The 20,602-nt window shown below is 43.5% G+C and overlaps 1 protein-coding gene across 1 annotated transcript; it reads left to right on the top strand.

The window, feature by feature from the left end:
* The first annotated feature begins 15,145 nt into the window (after positions 1–15,145).
* Positions 15,146–20,372, top strand: LOC105053626 (probable pectate lyase 5). Its single transcript, XM_010934874.4, is given in 5 exon segments — positions 15,146–15,526; positions 15,603–16,509; positions 16,598–16,803; positions 20,022–20,224; positions 20,227–20,372. Coding segments are annotated over 5 exon segments (1,509 nt in total). The 5' UTR covers positions 15,146–15,356; the 3' UTR covers positions 20,250–20,372.
* Positions 20,373–20,602: the final 230 nt, after the last annotated feature.

Genomic DNA, 20,602 nt, shown 5'->3' with positions numbered 1-20,602 from the left:
ACACTACGTCATATCTTCATGATCATAAGAAATCGATCAAATCTCTTGGAGGAATAAATCAGCATGCATGTTAGCATGATTCTGAGTTCTGGCAATCTAGAATTGGGCTGCAGGCCAGCTCTTGGAAACGTTCCATTGTTCTCTTCATGTACTGAAATTTTACAGTGAGGCAGAAAGGATTGCCAGAAAGAGTAGCCAATGGAGAGGGATTCAAAACTGCCGTCTGGGGGAATATCTGACATCAAAAACTGCTACTTGTACTGCTGTCTCCTGTCCTAGGTCATAAAATAACCAGGTCTTGCATAATAGTTTTATTTCTTTTATTTTTTCAGTAATGCCTGGTTTGGGGGCATCATTGATTGGATTCTCTATTGCTTGCAATATTTGGTTTTGCATGTTAGTTACTGTTGGGGAATACCCACCGACCGACTTACGGTCGAAGGGGCCGACCCCGACTGGCCGACTCCGACTGGCCGACCCCGACGGACGACTCCGACTGGCCGACTGGGCGACCCCGACGGCCGACCCCGACTGGCCGACCCCGACGGACGACCCTGACTGGCCGACTCCGACTGGCCGACTGGGCGACCCCGACGGACGACTCCGACGGCCGACCCCGACTGGCCGACCCCGACGGATGACTCCGACTGGCCGACTCACATGAAACTCGCCGACCGATGGAGGAACCCGACGCCACTCTGCTGGCCGCCGACCTAGGGTCGGCCGACTCCACCAACCGCCGTACGGCCGCCAGACGTTGTCAGCTCTGACACGGACATGCGGCACAGTTACCTAGGGGCATTGTCCCGCCGAGAGCCGGGTCAACCCTGGTGATTAGACGGCTACACGGCGACATGACATTTTCACGGCGGCTCTGACAGCCTACAGTGAGTTGACAGTTCCTCACTTGTCCGCGCCATTAATGATGGCGCCATATCGTGCTCCACTATATATACCGGGGAAGGCAACAGTGCAAGGGATCGATCCGCCCGTCTCTCCCACATACGCAGGCTCGCTCCTCTCTCTCTCTCCCACTCTCTTTCTCAGAGCTCTCTGTCTGCATTTCACTGTTGCCCAGTCACCTCTCTGACTTGACCGTTGGAGGGTCCCCGCCAGAGCCGCCTCCGGTCAGTGCGGACTTCCTTTTGCAGGTGCACGCTTCCCGGCGATCGGGCGACGAGGCGATTGGCCGCAACAGATTGGCGCGCCAGGTAGGGGACAGCATGACAAAGACAAGAGCTCAACGATCGAGAATCACTGGGTCGGCCAGGCGCTCTTCCCGCCGGGAAGAAGCCTCCCCGCCACCACCGGCGGCGGAGCCTAGCTCTCCGCGACCTGCAGTGACCACGGAGGCCCAGATTGCGGCCATCGTACGGCAGATGACCGTACTGACCGACGCAGTCAAAAGCCTCCAGCAACAACCGGCGGCCCGACCTATGCCTTCCAGGAGCAGCCGTCGACGGCCGCGCCGACCCCTGTCGCCTCCATGCGAGCGCTCCCAACAGCGCTCCCACAGAGAGGAGGAGGGGCGACCACGGCGCGACGACCGACGGTCCCAGCAGCCCTCTCCTTCCCCGTTGGAACGGGCGAGGAAGGAAAAGCGGCCGCGCACACCGTCGGCCTCTCTTTCAGAATCCTCCGGAGACTCCACTCCTGGGGTCTCCCAGCATCGACGAGCGGACGACTGCGAGCGACGGTTCGAGGAGATCGACCGCCGACTCGCCCAACTGCAGATGGACGGCCAGAAGTCTTCAAACGACGTCGATTTCCAGACCGCCCAACCTCTCTCCTGACTCATCCTCGACGAACCGATCCCCAGTCGGTTCAAGATGCCGCACGTGGAGCCATACGACGGCTCCACCGACCCAGTCGACCACCTCGAGAGCTATAAAGCTCTCATGACGATTCAAGGGGCAACCGACGCTCTTTTTTGCATCGGCTTTCCCGCCACACTTCGCAAGGCCGTCAGGGCTTGGTACTCCGGTCTCCGATCGGGCAGTATCCATTCCTTCGCGCAGCTCGAGCACTCGTTCGTGGCCCTTTCAGCACCAGCCGAAAGCCGCCGCGAACGTCGGATAGCCTTTTCTCCCTCAAGCAGGGGGAAAACGAGACGCTCCGACACTTCGTGGCGCGATTCAACGCGGCCACGCTCGAGGTCCGGGACCTCAACGAAGACATGGCTGTTTCAGCCATGAAGCGGGGCCTGAGGTCGTCCCGATTTACTTATTCTCTGGACAAGACCCTCCCCCGAACATATGCCGAGCTACTGAAGTGCGCATACAAGTATATGCGCGCGGACAAAGGAGCGTCCGACCGACGCTTGGCCGAACCCAGAGGCCCGAAGGAGAAGCGGAGGAAAGGTCGGGAACCCGCCGAACCAAGCAGGCTCCCGACAGATAGTCGGGTCTCGCCACCCCGACGAATCCAAAAGTCACCCTGACGATGGAGTCCGAGACTGACGCATCGCAGGTATGACTCCTACACTCCCCTCTCCACTCCTCGTGCGCAGATCCTGATAGAGATCGAAGGAGCGGAGAATCTACGACGGCCTCGGCCTCTGAAGGCAAAAGGCTCCGACCAACATGGCCGATCGTCGATCGCCGAATCAACGGCTCGATCATCGATCGCCGAAACCGATGGCCTCGGCCTCTGAAGGCAAAAGGCTCCGACCAACATGGCCGATCGTCGATCGCCGAATCAACGGCTCGATCATCGATCGCCGAAATCGACGGCCTCGGCCTCTGAAGGCAAAAGGCTCCGACCAACATGGCCGATCGTCGATCGCCGAATCAACGGCTCGATCATCGATCGCCGAAACCGACGGCCTCGGCCTCTGAAGGCAAAAGGCTCCGACCAACATGGCCGATCGTCGATCGCCGAATCAACGGCTCGATCATCGATCGCCGAAATCGACGGCCTCGGCCTCTAAAGGCAAAAGGCTCCGACCAACATGGCCGATCGTCGATCATCGAATCAACGGCTCGATCATCGATCGCCGAAACCGACGGCCTCGGCCTCTGAAGGCAAAAGGCTCCGACCAACATGGCCGATCGTCGATCGCCGAATCAACGGCTCGATCATCGATCGCCGAAACCGATGGCCTCGGCCTCTGAAGGCAAAAGGCTCCGACCAACATGGCCGATCGTCGATCGCCGAATCAACGGCTCGATCATCGATCGCCGAAACCGATGGCCTCGGCCTCTGAAGGCAAAAGGCTCCGACCAACATGGCCGATCGTCGATCGCCGAATCAACGGCTCGATCATCGATCGCCAAAATCGACGGCCTCGGCCTCTGAAGGCAAAAGGCTCCGACCAACATGGCCGATCGTCGATCGCCGAATCAACGGCTCGATCATCGATCGTCGAAACCGACGGCCTCGGCCTCTGAAGGCAAAAGGCTCCGACCAACATGGCCGATCGTCGATCGCCGAATCAACGGCTCGATCATCGATCGCCGAAATCGATGGCCTCGGCCTCTGAAGGCAAAAGGCTCCGACCAACATGGCCGATCGTCGATCGCCGAATCAACGGCTCGATCATCGATCGCCGAAACCGACGGCCTCGGCCTCTGAAGGCAAAAGGCTCCGACCAACATGGCCGATCATCGATCGCCGAATCAACGGCTCGATCACTGATCGCCGAACCGACGGCCTCGCCTCTGAAGGCAAAAGGCTTCGACCAACATGGCCGATCGTCGATCGCCGAATCAACGGCTGGATCATCGATCGCCGAAATCGACGGCCTCGGCCTCTGAAGGCAAAGGGCTTCGACTAATGCGGCTGGCTAACTTGCCGACTTAGCTTCGACTAAGAAGGGCAAAACGCCAAGATGACCGCAGTCGCATTCGCGACATACCGATCTGGTCACGACCGATCGAAGGATATTCGGCTTGCCACCGTTTATCATACATCCCGACGCATACGTCCGACCAAGGGCTGGACAATGGATATTCGACTTGCCATCGCTATCCTATCCGAATACGTCGGATGCTACTCGACTATCAGATTCTGCAGAATGATCGTGTCGACGAGCAACGTTCGGAGGTTGGCCGACCTCCGACCCGACGTGCATGCTCGACCTATAGTCGGGACGATCGATATTGGATCGTTCGTTGATATGATCGCCAGAGTCGGGGCAGGAAAAGATGGAACACCACTCCTTTCGTCCGAAGCCGTCGCCCACGTGTTCACTCGAGCCAACACGACATCGGGCTCAGGAGTGGAGGGGGGCAACTGTTGGGGAATACCCACCGACCGACTTACGGTCGAAGGGGCCGACCCCGACTGGCCGACCCCGACGGACGACTCCGACTGGCCGACTGGGCGACCCCGACGGCCGACTCCGACGGCCGACCCCGACTGGCCGACCCCGACGGACGACCCTGACTGGCCGACTCCGACTGGCCGACTGGGCGACCCCGACGGACGACTCCGACGGCCGACCCCGACTGGCCGACCCCGACGGACGACTCCGACTGGCCGACTCACATGAAACTCGCCGACCGATGGAGGAACCCGACGCCACTCTGCTGGCCGCCGACCTAGGGTCGGCCGACTCCACCAACCGCCGTACGGCCGCCAGACGTTGTCAGCTCTGACACGGACATGCGGCACAGTTACCTAGGGGCATTGTCCCGCCGAGAGCCGGGTCAACCCTGGTGATTAGACGGCTACACGGCGACATGACATTTTCATGGCGGCTCTGACAGCCTACAGTGAGTTGACAGTTCCTCACTTGTCCGCGCCATTAATGATGGCGCCATATCGTGCTCCACTATATATACCGGGGAAGGCAACAGTGCAAGGGATCGATCCGCCCGTCTCTCCCACATACGCAGGCTCGCTCCTCTCTCTCTCTCCCACTCTCTTTCTCAGAGCTCTCTGTCTGCATTTCACTGTTGCCCAGTCACCTCTCTGACTTGACCGTCGGAGGGTCCCCGCCGGAGCCGCCTCCGGTCAGTGCGGACTTCCTTTTGCAGATGCACGCTTTCCGGCGATCGGGCGACGAGGCGATTGGCCGCAACAGTTACGTAATTCAATTAATTGAATGGTAATGATAAGATTGCACCCATCTTTGGAAAGGAAAATTTAGGAGACATGATAATATTGTGATATGGATCTTAATTTGATAACAGTGATCGGATGCATTGTAATCAATGGAACAGGACAGCATGAGCTAGAGGATTGTGAGATACAAACTTTAGAACAAATCAATGTAAAAGGACAGCAAGATATCATGGAGATGATCATTCGAGATTTGGTTCACAGTGATAGGGAGGCTTACTCTTTAACTACTCAAAAAGAAAAGGGGGACAGCATTGTATATTATCCTACCTTAGCGTATTCTCATTTTGGAGTGGCCGACAAGTGATTCCAAGCTTTACCTGCAGCACTAGAGTACTGATCAGTATTACGTACCTAGACTTTCTCCAACCTAATATTTAGGAAAGGTCATGCTTAGCTGAAGCAGCATCTTTTTTTGGAAAATTACTTAGATAAAACAGCCAATTTAGGATCAATTTTACTTAGTTTTTTTTGGGATTTTAGAAGTTTTAGAGTGGTCTCTAAAAATTAGTTAAATGATTGAACGTGGTTTTGTGTTCATGATTATTTAACTAGACTCATAAGATTCCATTGTATAATGGTCACACGAGACTTTTAAGATTAAAATACCTTTGTGAGGAATGGTTTAGTTGAAGGGAGAGATGTACAGGATAGATGAGAAAGGTAATAGAGTTTAGAGAGAACGAGGTATTGGAAGAGGAGGTAGCGGGCTTTGGTAGGACTCGAGATTAGGTTAAATGGAGAGAAAGGATGACGATGGCAGCATGATTTATAGATGAGGATGAGAACATGTTGTAAAAGATGGTTGTGGAACTAGATGAGATTTGGGTGGGACCATATTAGACAAAGAAAAGGAATATAAAGAAAGGATGAGGATGGCGATAGGATCTAAGGACGAAAGAAGATGTTCAAAGAAGAGGTGGTCTAAAAAAAAAAGGAGAATAGATTGTATTTTTTGATAAAAAAATCATTCCTATGAGAATAACATTATCCTTTATGATGGCATCCTAATGGTGTTGAATGCTGGATAGAGCTTGGGATCATATTGAATCATTTTGAAAATTTTTAAATTTAGAAGGTATTAAGCAAACTTGATCCTAAGTTGATAGGATGTTTAAGTATTTTTTTTTCTTTTTATGCAGTGCGATGGTAATATAACACTATTAAAGTTTGATCCGTGAAATTATCCTAAGGTCGACAAAGCCATAAGGAGAAAGATACCAAGCTCTGAAAAATAATCTTGAAAAGTAATATAACACTATTCCTCCAAATGGAGATGTTTGGGGTTTAAATCTTGAAAAATAATCTTCCAAAAATTTGTTTTGAATGCTTGAACAAGCAAGGCTTAAGTAATCCTAGCTCAAGCTATGTTCGTCTAATAACCAAGTCAAGCTCAAGCTATATATGCCATTTAGATTTGGCAAACAACTTCATTAAGCATGTATTTGGTTCGTGACTAGAATTGAAATGAAAATTGAAATGTTTATATCCTCTGATATGTTTGATTTGTGATCGGAATCGAAATCGAAATAAGAATGAAATATGAATGCTAGAGGAGAATAGGGATGTGTTTTGAATGATTGGGATATTTCCATTCCCTCATAGAATCAAAATAGAATTGGAACTGCTCCTCCTAGACAAATAACTGCAATGCAAGTTACTCGTTTCGATTTCTATTGCCAAATCCAACTCTCTCCAATCAAACATATCTAAAAAATTTAATATACATTCAAGATATCCTAGCACGACCTTATACTCAAATTTCTTCTGACTGAATTCGGAGCACATTTTTATTTGTCATCCTTCTGTGAATCAAAGCCCCCATGCTCTTTGACTCTTCTAAAGCTGATCTCAATGGTTACTTGCATTGCTTTCCGTCAAAAGACTGATACGGTCCAGTTTTCTCCACCCACATTGAACAAAAATTTAGTGTTATACCTCCATTTATAGAGAAATTATTTACTTTTTGTTAATCTAAGCTGAATGGAGCACATGATATGTACATGAAGGGAAATACAAGGATGTGCGAATAGGAGAACAGAAAGTCGCATTTGGGATGGGGTACCGAGAGGGGGAAGACGAGTTTTATACTTAAAATTAAAAAAAAATAAATAAAAATAAAAAGGGATGATACGGAACGTAGCATCTGGCCACACAAAAGGCCTTTCTAGTTATCAGCATGGTTTATTTAAATAAATTAAATCATAAATGTGGACCCTATCTGCCTAGTTCAGCATGGTTTCAGTCTCTCCTAGTATTGGAATCCGGTCCTAAGATTCTTGGAGGAACTTATCAAAATAAATTGAAAAAAAAGAATTGTGGTGGGCATCAGCGTTATAATTACTAAAAGTATTAATTTATTTTGACAAAATTCTTTAAAATCTAATATGCGCTTTCATGGAATGCATGGAGAAACAATATGCATATTGCACTTGACATCTAAGTGGAAACTTCATCCTGATATGCATGAGAGCTAATCTTTACCATAACAATTCCATGGAGGATTAGGGTTATGTCTTCTCGTAAAAAAAGAATGAATCTTTCTTTTCAAAAATCTACTGATAGATCATCTACTAGTTGCTTTGAGATTTATATAGATAGATAAATGACTGTTTGGAATGCTTGAAGATTTGTGTAGTGGATGATCCAAAGATCCGTGTGATAGAAGTTTTCGCATGAAATAGTAATTGCTGTGACAGAAATACAACAGTACTCATATATATATATATATATATATATATATATATATATAGAAGAAAAAATACAGTTGACAGTTTAACTAACAAATTATCTATGCAAACAAATTCTGATTCGGAGTGGAGTAACAGGGAAAGTTAAACATCAGGTATGCATCATTTTTTTAATATTTTTTTAGTGATATGATAGCATTGCTGGCACTATTCATTAACCTTCACGATTGATAAGCAGCTAAATAATCCAAATGTTAGTAAATTATAATCTTCCTTGCTAATGAATTTTATTTAGATTTTACTCTATCATCTCTGATATGTGGGTAATGCGTGCTGTTGAGCGGCACCATAAATGCTGCGGAACCAGAAGGGAGGACATGAAACGAACATCTACTTGCATTTACGTGCAACTAAAAAAAGAAAATGACTTTCTGGTCGGCTGTCATGTGCATTCCATGAGTTGCAGTCCATAATGTTGGCATCAACAGAGAAAAAGTTTCCCATACTAAAATAGATACCTATTTGACAAGAGGTTTCACTGCTCATGCACCTAGATGCCTAGGCTTGAATTAATGCGCAAGTGGCATGGAGCCAAGATGTTTCTTTTTTTTTTAGATGAAAGGGAGTAAGTTCCTTCCCTTTTTTTATTTAAATTATGATGATATATTTACAAAGATGGGAGGAAGCTGTACGTAGATGAGGTCCCTTCAGATGAAGAGACAGTGCATTACATTAATTTGTTCGGAGCATGAGCGAGATGGAAGAGGTGTAGATCATCCTGTTCTGTTCTCATTCTGAACCGAACTCTACTGGCCCAAGTATCGAGCTAAAAAGAGATGAAAGGAGGACTGGCCGGCATATGCTTTTCTTATTTCCTTTGTATTGAAACTTTACAAGCCCAGAGCCAAGATGTTAAATGACGCATTAAATTGTTATAACATCCTGATTGTTATTGCTATCAACTGTCATAATAATCATAATGTCAAGAAAAGAGTGGTGTGCATGAAGAAAAATAATGAGATAAGTCAAGACTTCGAAGAATGTAAATTGCTATCTTTAAGATGATATTTATCTCCACTCAAAAACTAAGTTTGTCTGATCATGGTTTCCCTTGGAATCATCTTTTATTTCCAGATCCTCCTCTACCAATCTCTCTCTCTTCGTCTCTCTCCTGCCACCACCATTGAACCCAGAGAGGGGGGGGGCCGCTAGGGGACTTGAGCTTGCATGGCATTGGGGGGGAAGGCCGGGTGGGCTTGGGATTTGTGAGAAACAGAGAGAAAACAGAGGAATGGAAGGAGACTAGCAACGGAGCGCGCATTCCCACCACAGTTACCTTTTTTTTTAAGCTCGGTGAGAGCAAATAGATAAATGGCATTTACATTAGCGCTAAGGTGTCTTCCACTCCATGATATCTTTAGATTATTTTACTGATCGAATCGGTCCGCTAATCCTATGTCAATTTTGCGCTCCCTTAAAACAATAGCTGAGATTTATTAATCACAATAATGTATTATAAGTAATGAAAGGCGTAGAAGAAAAACCCTTAAAATAATCATTGAAATAACGTCTAAAAAACTAATCGGATTATTTTAAAATAATATATCTTTTGCACTACAATTATTTCTCTAGATAATCTTGGAAAATTTTGAAAGTTGAAAATATTATTTATTTAAAAAGTATAAGTAATAATGGCTCTTATAACAATCCTTATAATAAACAATAACAAGAAATAATATAAAATAATAGCTATTATATCTTTTTTTCATATGATTTATCTCATTAACATACATGCGGTGGCTGCTATTGTTATAATAGCCATTATAAAGATGCCATTGTTTAAAATCTTGCTTTAAGCTTCCAAAGATCTATTTGGATGATTGAATCTAAAATTCTATGAAATTCGTAGATTAGACCAGTACAATCATCAAAAAAATATTAAATTAGAGGTTGAATTAAGTCTACGTCCATAACAATCCAAAACTATCTTTCATACGGCTGAGAGCAAATCTTTTTTCTCCCTATAGTATTCGAATCAGTCCACTCCAAAAACCTCTGAGTATTGGCAATATAAGTCTAATCTAGACTTTTTTTTCTAATTATATAAGAAATTTTTTATACGCTATCTTCGATGGAGAAAAAATATACTACTTCATCAGATTAGACCACGTAGTGAAATTAATAGGAGGTCTATTTTTTTCTAGCCAAAATGTCCGTTTTCTCCCTTTTACTCTATTTTGCTCAGCGAGGATATCATAGATAATAACAAGACGTCATAATAACCGAATGACTTAGTGTTGCATCCTATGACATCCTGTTGTATTCTATATATAATTATCAAAAATCATAAAAACTAACAGGATGTCATAATAATATAATGACATCCTATTGTATCTTATATATAATTATTAAAATATTATAAAAACTAACAGGATATCATAATAATATTATGACATCTTGTTGCAATTCTATGACATCCAATTGCATTTTATAGATAATTATCAGAATGTCACAAAAATTAATAGGACGTCATAATAATATTATGGCATCTTGTTGCAATCCTTTGATATCCTGTTTCATTGTATAGACAATTATCGGGATGTCATAAAAACTAACAGAACGTCATAATATTATTATACCATACTGTTGCAATTCTATGGCATCCTGTTGTATTATATAAATAATTATTGGGATGTCATAAAAACTAACAGGACATCGTAATAATATTATAATATTCTATTGCATCCTAGAGGTAATTATCGAGATATCATAAAAACTTATAGGACGTCATAATAATATTATGACCTGTAGCAATCTTATAATATCTTGTTGCATCCTATTGACAATTATCAGGATGTCATAAAAACTTTTAGGATATCATAATAATATTATGACATCTTATTGCAATCCTATAACATCATGTTAGATTCTATAAACAATTATTATGATGCCATAAAGACTAATGGGATATTATAATAATATTATGACATCCTTTTGCAATCCTATGACATCATGATGTATCTTATAAATAATTATCAAAATATCATAAAAATTAACAGGACTTTATAATAATATTATAATATCCTATTGTGATCCTGTGACATCATGTTGCATCCTATAGATAACTATCAGGTGTCATAAAGACTAATAGGACTTCGTAATAATATTATGATATCCTATTAGAATACTATGATTTGTTGCATTCTATATATAATTATCGGGGTATCATAAAGACTAATATGATATTATAATAATATTATGATATTATATTTACATCTTATGATATCTTATTGCATCTTATAAATAATTATTAAGATGTAATAAAAATTAGATATTATAATAATATTATGATATCCTGTTTGTATTCTATGATATCTTATTATATTCTATAAAAAAGTAATAGGATGTCATAACATTAAGAATGGAAATGACATTTTGATTTTAAATTTTTTTTTTAAAAAAAAATTTGAGCTGCATTAAATGCTTGTTCCCTTATCAATTACATTACGTGGCTTAATCCAATGAAACAGTGTATTTTTTTCTCCACTGGAGTAGTGGACAAAGAATTACTCCCGGTCACGCTGGTCCAAACCCATGAATCCCATGGTTTACCAAAAAAAAAAAAACCTATGAATCCCATCAGATTTTGGGTCTATATATCCAACTATGCCTAAAGTGTATAAGTTGTTTTCTTTTCAAATAGTAACATGAGGGCTGGATAAAAGAAAGCCACCTCACACCGGCCCAAATAACTCAAGGGTTTAACAAAAGAAACGGGTTGGGCCCAAGAGCTGCCAACGATCTCTGATGGCATATGCGTCCATCCTGCCTCACGAGCCATACATTCACTTAAAAAAAAAAAAAAATCTTTCATCGCTAATCTCAGGAAAAATTAAAAGCTCATTACATGAGAAAAGAGGAAAAAAATAAAAACACCTTGGTCACACCAAAATTGCCATAACATTAGCATTCTTCTTTACAATAGGATAATGGCCAGGAGCTATAAACATCCGTTGAACAACGTTTTCCTCAAATGAAAGTTTCTATTATCTCTATTTCCTCCAAAAATACACCAACTCTGTCCTTTCATTTCTAAAGTCTCATTTACCTGATGCTTTGCACAACTTAATCCTGCCCACAGCCCGAGCCCAAATTTCTCGGTCCTAACCTTCAGTCTCTCTAAGCCCACCAAATACATCTAGCGTGTTTTTAGTTGGAAAAAGTTTATCCCTGTAATGGAAATGAAAAAGATTGACTTACATTTTAGCTGTTTAGTTGAAAGAAGTCTTGTTGCCATTTCAATTTTTAAAAAACATAAGAATGCTTCAAACTTTAAAATTTAATCTCTATTTTTCTCTCTTATTCAAAACTCATTTTAATTTCGATTTCGATTATAAATCAAGTATGGCCATTTCAATTTTCAAACTAATTTATTTCAATTCTAATTCCTATCATAAATTCAACGTGTCCATGCACTTCGCAAAGATGCTGAGTATGATCTCATACAGTGACACCTCGTCTCAGCCACCAAGGAAAGAATCCAGGAAAAGGTGACAGCGGTAAAAAGACTGACACAAGAAAGTACAATTTGTGTCAGCTCCCACGGTGTTCTTCTCGTCCTCCATGTTCTCCAAATTGCTTTCCAATTGGAACCTTTTGACCAAAACCTTGCCCACAACGAGTACCTTGCCGTTGGGCGTAACTGCTGCCTCCCTAAAAGGATTAACTCAGTGGATTCGGAGTCACACATCTCAGCCCTTGCAACTTTTACACTTCTAAGATGACATGGCCACCATTCCAAGTCCACATCCCACATCACCTACATGAACGATTGGAATTCTTGTGGGAAAAGCTCATGTTCTCAATTTAGTTTATTAAACAAATAATAAATGGAAAAGTGAGCACTGCATGGCATTTCTAAGCTCCAAGAAAAGCACAACAACATGGAGATTTTGTTTGATTTCATAGTTCCATGAATCTATTGGCCCAAAAGAAAGGGATTTAGAGCTCCGCGCCCCCGGCTGACAAGGAGATAGAGATAAACTATCTTTAGAAAAAGAAAAAGATAAGAGGGGAAAAAGGGAGGTGAATGCCCTTTTTATTTAGTTCCTCTGTGACGTTAGCCTTCTTTCTCTCGCAAAAGGATCCCTTCAGAAGTATGTTATCCAGATTTGAGGATAACTGGAGCTGCACACATACCATAAGAAACTTCATTTTAATTTTTCTCAGGAAAGAAGCTTAATTTTAAACACATAACGGCTTTGTTTTATTGTTCTGCATGACCAAGTTAAATATAATGAACTAACAAAGTACTGCTACACTTTTTTTTCCTATTCTTTCCTTCCTTTTTGTGTTTTTTCTTTCTGTCTGTGATTAAGCTATTGCAATGAGCACGGTGGCTATTTGCTTATTTCTGCCTTTAAATGGGTTTAGAAATAAAATAGCTGCCATTATTAACCATTAAAACGAAAAACAACATATGAAAACTAACACTATTGTTTGATCATGTAACTACACACGCCATGAAAATGGCTGTTTTTCCTGTAATATAACCATTGCGAATTTATTCAAGAGCTTGTTATGCATATAAATGACACAGTGAAATGTCTCCGAAGTCATTATAAATAATGTTATTCTAGCTAACATTGTGTTTGAAAACGTTGGACATATAATGTATGTCTGAGCTATGTCAGGCACAGGGTCTTACGCATTAAAGTAACCAAATTACTCCAACTGAGCAAAGCTTATCGTACTCATTTAGACAGGAAAAATGTTAGAGTAATATCAAAGTCTAATATAAACAAGTTACTAAACTAATTTATAGCCCTCCTGCTGAGTGGATACTTTGCTTCTAAAAATTTATGTATATACTCTATACAGTAAATGATATTTTGATTACCAACACATTTTTCCCTTCTATTGTTCTTTCTCCATATATTTTGGTAGAAAGGTTTGTCAAATGGGGTGACAGTTGGAAGCAGTTGTATCATTGTGTAAAAGAAGGATTCAACTTTCTTCGTGCGACTCCACCATTGGATTATGCCTGAATGACAGAGTTTGAAGTGCTTAGAGATCTGTGGGGTTCATGATTTAATGGTGAATTTGCACGAGGGAAAGTGAATTCTTTTTTTATGCGAAAGATATAATCTAGAGTTGTGTAAGACTCTAAAGTCAAATTATTTTTAGAATATATCTAAAGATGATAATTCAGGCCTCATCAAAAAAATTATTTGAAAGATATTATTTGAATTTTTTTTGCCCTTATACTGATATCTAATATCTACTTAATACATAAATCGATATGGGACTAAATGCATACTCGTATAGTTCTTTATACTGAGATGACATTAGTGATCAGCAAGCACCACCTACGGTAGAAATATCAGTAGAATTTTTTGTCAAAAAAAATATCAGTAGAATTCGAAAGTGTGCCATCCTCTAAGTTGGATAATATAATCCTGAGCTCAAGTCCTCTTGTTCACTGAAAATGGGACGAACCTCCCGATGGAAGGTATGTAGCATGCAGCTAGAATGTATCAATCATACCAAATTTCCAGCCGGGAAGACCATTTGCAAACACATACGGCCAGAACCATTCTTGAGTTTAAACAAAGATGATCTATGCATGACAAAAATCTGGCTTTGAAGATGATCTATGTTGCAAGATCATACACCCGTTCTTTTATTTGTGCTCTTATCTAACTGTTTCTTGGGACGTCTTTAGATTTATATAAACAAAATAATCTTGATCACATAATGCACAATAAAACAGAGGTCAACTCCAAGTTTATGCCTAGCTAAACAGAGCCATTTCAGCATCAGGGATTTTATTTGTGGGTCTGCTCAAAATCTTCGACTCATGTCTCATAATGCACCATTGAGAAAAGTTGGCTACGTTAGCCACATTGCTGACTAGCTTGCCTAAGAAACTTGTGAGCTACGTGATCCCATTTTGACAGAGCATTCTAAAACTCTATATACTGCATTATAATTACTATCTTATACTGCAACATCCATTCTCCTAGTAGATAAAGGCAAGATTTTTCATTTTTTCCAAGAAAGTATCGTTAGTGACAATTATCTCGACTGAAAATTTTGAAAACATAGAGATGAAAAGTCACCAATGGAAAGGAGAATGTGGGAAAAATACCAAGCCGTCCAGCAACTTGCTCGCCTGCCCTTCTCCTTCTTTACACATATTTTGCCCTTTTAAGCACATATTTCCCTCCTCCCTCCTACCTTAAAATAAGCCAACCACAGTTTTTTCAACTAGCAAGCAAGGAATGGGAGAAGAGGGAGGGGAAGGAAGGAGGCGATTCTCCTCTCTCTCTCTCTCTGAGTCCCAAGCTACTCTCCATCCCCTTTCCCACTGTTCTTAGCCTTTATCTCCCATCCCGATATCAAATTAAAAAATTAGAAATAAACCACTAACATCACTGTTAACACATTATTTAGAATTCATCCTCCCAAATTATTATAAATAACCCCACCCCAATTTCCCCAAAATTCAGTCTTTCCTCCTTCCCCCTTCACCCCATATCCAACCACCGCCACCGCCACCATCTCCACATCCGCCGCAGCTGCACCACCAACACCGCCAAAATGCTCCACCGCCTCCTCCTCCATTCCTGCATTCTCCTCCTCTCTCTCCCATTCTCCCTCTCTCCCGCTCCCTTCCTCGCCGCCGGCGCCGGCGCATTCCTCCACCCCAACTCCACCTACCATCCCTACGCCCACCCCGACCCCGAATCCGTCGTCCGGGAGGTCCAAAGGTAATCCCCCTCTCGAACCCAGCTCTAATTAGCTCTCATTCTCCTCACAATGCGGCTCTCCTGATCTCCATTTCAGGCAAGTGGAGTCCTCCCGGCGGCGAGCTTTGCTTGACGCCAAGAAGAAGGACCTGGCGTCGCCCTCGTGCCTGACCGGCAACCCGATCGACGACTGCTGGCGGTGCTTCGGCGACTGGCAGTCGGACCGGCAGCGGCTGGCGGACTGCGGCCTGGGCTTCGGCCGCGACACCCTGGGCGGCAAGGGCGGTCCTATCTACGTGGTCACCGACCCCTCTGACCGCGACCCGGTCAACCCGGCCCCCGGCACCCTCCGCTACGGCGCCATCCAGGAGGGCCCCCTCTGGATCATCTTCGCCGGCGACATGACCATCCACCTCAACCAGGAGCTCCTCGTCAACAGCTTCAAGACCATCGACGGCCGGGGCACTAACGTCCACATCGCCGGCGGCGCCTGCATCACCCTCCAGTACGTCTCCCACGTCATCCTCCACAACCTCCACATCCACCACTGCGTCCCCACCGGCGATGCCAACGTCCGCTCCTCCCCGACCCACTACGGCTGGCGCACCCGATCCGACGGCGACGGCGTCTCCATCTACAGCGGGCGCAACCTCTGGGTGGACCACTGCTCCCTCTCCTACTGCGCCGACGGCCTGATCGACGCCATCATGGGCTCCACCGCCATCACCATCTCCAACAACTACTTCTCCCACCACAACGAGGTGATGCTCCTCGGCCACAGCGACGACTACCTGCCGGACACCGGGATGCAGGTGACCATCGCCTTCAACCACTTCGGCGAGGCGCTGGTGCAGCGCATGCCCCGCTGCCGCCACGGCTACTTCCACATCGTCAACAACGACTACACCCAGTGGGAGATGTACGCCATCGGGGGCAGCGCCAACCCCACCCTCAACAGCCAGGGCAATCGCTACGTCGCCCCTTCCGACCCCAACGCCAAGGAGGTGGTGTAACATAACCTGTACCTGCGGACTCCTCCACGAATCTAACATACTAATATATTATTATTATTATTATTTATAATTAACACAGGTGACCAAGAGGGTGGACACGGACGAGAAGGACTGGGCCGGATGGAACTGGAGGACGGAGGGGGACATCATGGTCAACGGGGCCTTCTTCGTGCCCTCCGGGGAGGGCCTGGAGGCCACGTACGCCAAGGCGGAGAGTCTCGACCCCAAGCCGGCCGCCATCATCGACCAGCTCACCATGAACGCAGGCGTCCTCTGTGGGCCCAGGTACCTCTATCCATTTATATATCTAATATCCGTAGCTTCCCGTATGGGTTTCAAGCCTCCCGGGTGCCTGTTAACAGGAATGTTACACGCCGTTACCCAAACAGCCTTTTATGTCCCCGGCTTCCGTTACCAAGGAATACCGGGCGGACACGGTGACATGACACAAAGCACGATGTGGGTCCCGTTTTGGGTCTCTTTTGCCGATTTTTATATAGGTTCTCATATGCTTCTTCTGCCAACCGGAGCGCAGAAAGCGTGAACGTGGGTACTGTTACTACTGTAGGCAAGGAATCCAACGGGTTGAGTGGTGGACCAGCAGTTCGCACTGGAGGAGCAGGCAGCCTTTCCTACGAGTGAATCGTATACTCGTGGTCGTTGAGTCGCGGAGAAGGCTGTCTGCTGTTTTGGATGTTGTCTGAACTTGGGGATTCGTGAAGTACATGGAGGGCATTTTAGGTTTGTAGCGTTGGAAACGCTGATGGGGAATTTGAAAGTATCTTGTCCTGTCCCTTTTTTCAGCCTTTCTCGGACTCCTGTCCTATTAGAATATTCCGGGGCTCGTTGGATTGATTCACTGCTGCTTCGGTTGTTCGTCCATCCCCTTCTCTGGGTTCTCGTCCAGCAATTTCTTCTGGTAAATGCCCATTTCAGCCCTGACAACGGTCGATAAGGTCAAATACCCAGACCAATCTGCACTAAGATCTCGGTTTTTGACTGTTAGATAAAGAGATAACTTCTTTTTTTCAACTACCAAAAAAAAAAGAGATACCTTTGTTTTATTTAAGGTCCATGTTACACTTCGTCCAAATCCATTTCCCGGTCTGTCTTAACATGTAGTGGTTTCTACCACCTTTCTAACTCAAAATCTTAGTTCTTGCTCGCAAAGAGACCTTCCGGAAATAAGGAGCTCAAATTGCCACCCGCTAGAGGCGGATGCAAACGTGGGTGTATAGTGAAAAGTTGGAAATAAGAAGAGAATCGGATTCAAAATATATATATATATAATTTGGAAATATGGAGGCACATGAGATAGAAAATAGAAGAGAATCTGACCTTGCGGGCTTTGAGGCAAGTAGAAATGCTTCTTTTTTATTCCTTCAAAAGAAAAAAGAAACCATTTCTTATTTTATCATGCAAGTGCTGTTGGTCTAAGCCAATGCATGTGGTTTGAATCGGTTGGCCAATTTCAAAAAATTCCATAGATTTTTTATTACAATTTATTATTTAAAATTTATTTGGATGGTTGAACTGAAAATTTTATAGACTTTATTGATTGAGTAGTACCACAAATAAAATCATAGGACCATATTGGACTAGATATCTATATTTATAGAAATAGTTTTGAATTAGGTATTTCTAAATGCCATGAGAAGAGAAGAAACCTTTTTCTTTTTTTTTTTTTTGATAATTGCAAAATGCAAGAAGTTAAGATCTGAGCAAAGTAATTTTGAAAAATTCCACAGATCATTTACTGCAATTTACTACTTATTAATAAAATAAAAAGATAAACAGAATATATGATCGATAAAAAAAAATACAAAAGAATAAGACAACGGTGGTCCCTGGGAAAAGACAGCCGTTGGATCGGAAAAGCCGAACTTTTATGATATTTCATTAATGAAAAAACGGTATATTAGACAATGCCAGTCCGTGTTTTAGCGGGAAAGGCCAGTAAGGGTAGTTATCTTTTTTTCCATTCGGGTTCAGCTAGTGGAGCCAGTTTCAACGTTTACCCAATCATGCACCCACATAAAAACCATGCTGCAACGTACACTGGCGATGATGGGCTTTGACGATCTCGGGTTTGCCCGTGTGTGACTAATTTCATAGCCTTTCCTTTTTGACAAGCCAAGGAAGCCCAGAGCCCCCATTGATACGCGAGAGCAGGGCTTCTTCGAGAGAATATCCGGGGCCCCTGGAGCTCCGGCGCGTGGGCCCCGCATCAAAAGCCCAAAGTCTCTCTCTTAAAATTCGCGAAGGGGGCAGGACACGTGGCCCTGGCGTGGAACCGACAAGTCCGTGTCTCGGGCTCCGGATCTTCCGAGAATTTTCAGTTCAAACGATAGGACTTTTCAGTTTAAAATATTGATGTGATTTTTTTTTATTAATTTTATTATATATATATGTGATTTATTAAGTCTACCCAAAATTTTTTCTCCACCGCCTCTAAGCCATAAATTAATCAATGCTTGTAACGTCCTTTTTTTTTTTTATAGGTTTAATTGTCTCGTAGTCCTAATGGTTTAGTACGGCATTTACGTATTATTGTTCCAGTTCCCTAGCTCGGTGGTTAGCATTATTAGCTCTAAGGAGCCCGGTGGCATCATAAGCTAGGCATAATTCTTAAATTTAGCGATGGATCTCACAGTACTCATGGACGATGACCCATATAGGATTTTTCTATGATGAGAAGATTCATTGTCCTTTTAAATAGGATGGGAATTTTAGCTTTATTTTTTGTGGACCTATCAAAATTTGTCATATACAACTTCTAGTAACTTCTGCAACTTGTATTGTAGAAGATTTGTCTCAAAGGATAAATGTGGAAAACGTATTTGCTTTATTCTGGCAGTTTCAAAATATCAAGGGGAATGCTTCATGGTTCATGAATGGTTTTTATAAACTTTTCCTTCTAATCCTAATGTGGCACGGCATGTGATTGGAATTAACTAATTTTGAATCTCGAGAACACTTTTCCACTAATGGGAAGCCACAGCAGTGGTGAGGAAGGTGAGCATAAAAGTTGTAAGTATTGGATACTCGAATCTTAATTCGATAAAGTTAACAAAGCTAGGTTCTTCATACTTTCTTGTATCATTTGCATGTATCATGCTATAGGCTAAATCGACTCTAATCTTTCAATTCTTTTGGCTACGGCCTAAGAATGATCGCACCAGGAGTAATTCGACTGGAACACACAATTTGGACCTACATGTATTACCAAACAAATCTTTATATATGGCTCCCACAATCATCATCATCTCTTCGATTTCTTTTGATCATGCTTAAACCTGGGATATAGGAGGCAGCTTCCAAGAGGTCCCAATCCCATTTTTCGATGATTGCGAGTTGCAACGCCCCTTTGGAATATGCCATCACCTCCAAGTACAATAATGAAGCACAAAAGAAACTATACTGGAATAAATTCTATTTTTCCTGCATGCAAGAGGATAGGTATTACTGCTGTAGGTGCTCATGGTGTGTCTGTGATATGACAGGGATAACGATGTGGGGACGGGCTATTCTGGGGTCAACAATGGGGGCTTGATGGCAGACGGTGGAGGTAGTGGGGCCGGCGGTGGTGGTGGAGGAGCAGGATATGGATACCTTGGAATGGTGTTTGCGAGCGGCGCACCACCGTCTCATCCGCATCGCCATTCCATTTTACTTTTGCTTTCCTCTTTAATTATTGCTTCTTATGTAAACTGTGCTTGCATCCTTCGTAGTTGTAGATCTTAAAAGAATTTTAGATGAAGAAATATAGATCATCTAACGAGATTATGATATTAAAATTTATTTACTATCATATAATAGGAACTATAGGAGTGCTAGTATGATTATACTGGAGAATGTAGACTTAAGGCTTGTGCAGCTAAATTAATTAGTTAGACCAATTGTTCCCTGACATTATGTAAGGCCCTGTATTTAGGCTTAGCCTAAGTTATCTGATGGTTTGCTTAATAAGCAAAGGCTGATGCCTGTTAGATTCCTTAATCCCTATTTGTCCATAATTACCTAGGAACTCTCGCGATGTTGGACCCAAGCACAATAAGAAGATACTTAACTTTGTGTTTTCTTA

This window comes from Elaeis guineensis, chromosome 11 (genome assembly GCF_000442705.2).
Source record: "Elaeis guineensis isolate ETL-2024a chromosome 11, EG11, whole genome shotgun sequence".
NCBI classification, from domain to species: Eukaryota; Viridiplantae; Streptophyta; class Magnoliopsida; order Arecales; family Arecaceae; genus Elaeis; species Elaeis guineensis.
The sequence above is the reverse complement of the archived record's forward strand: the minus strand, read 5'-3'. Positions and strand labels throughout refer to the sequence as shown.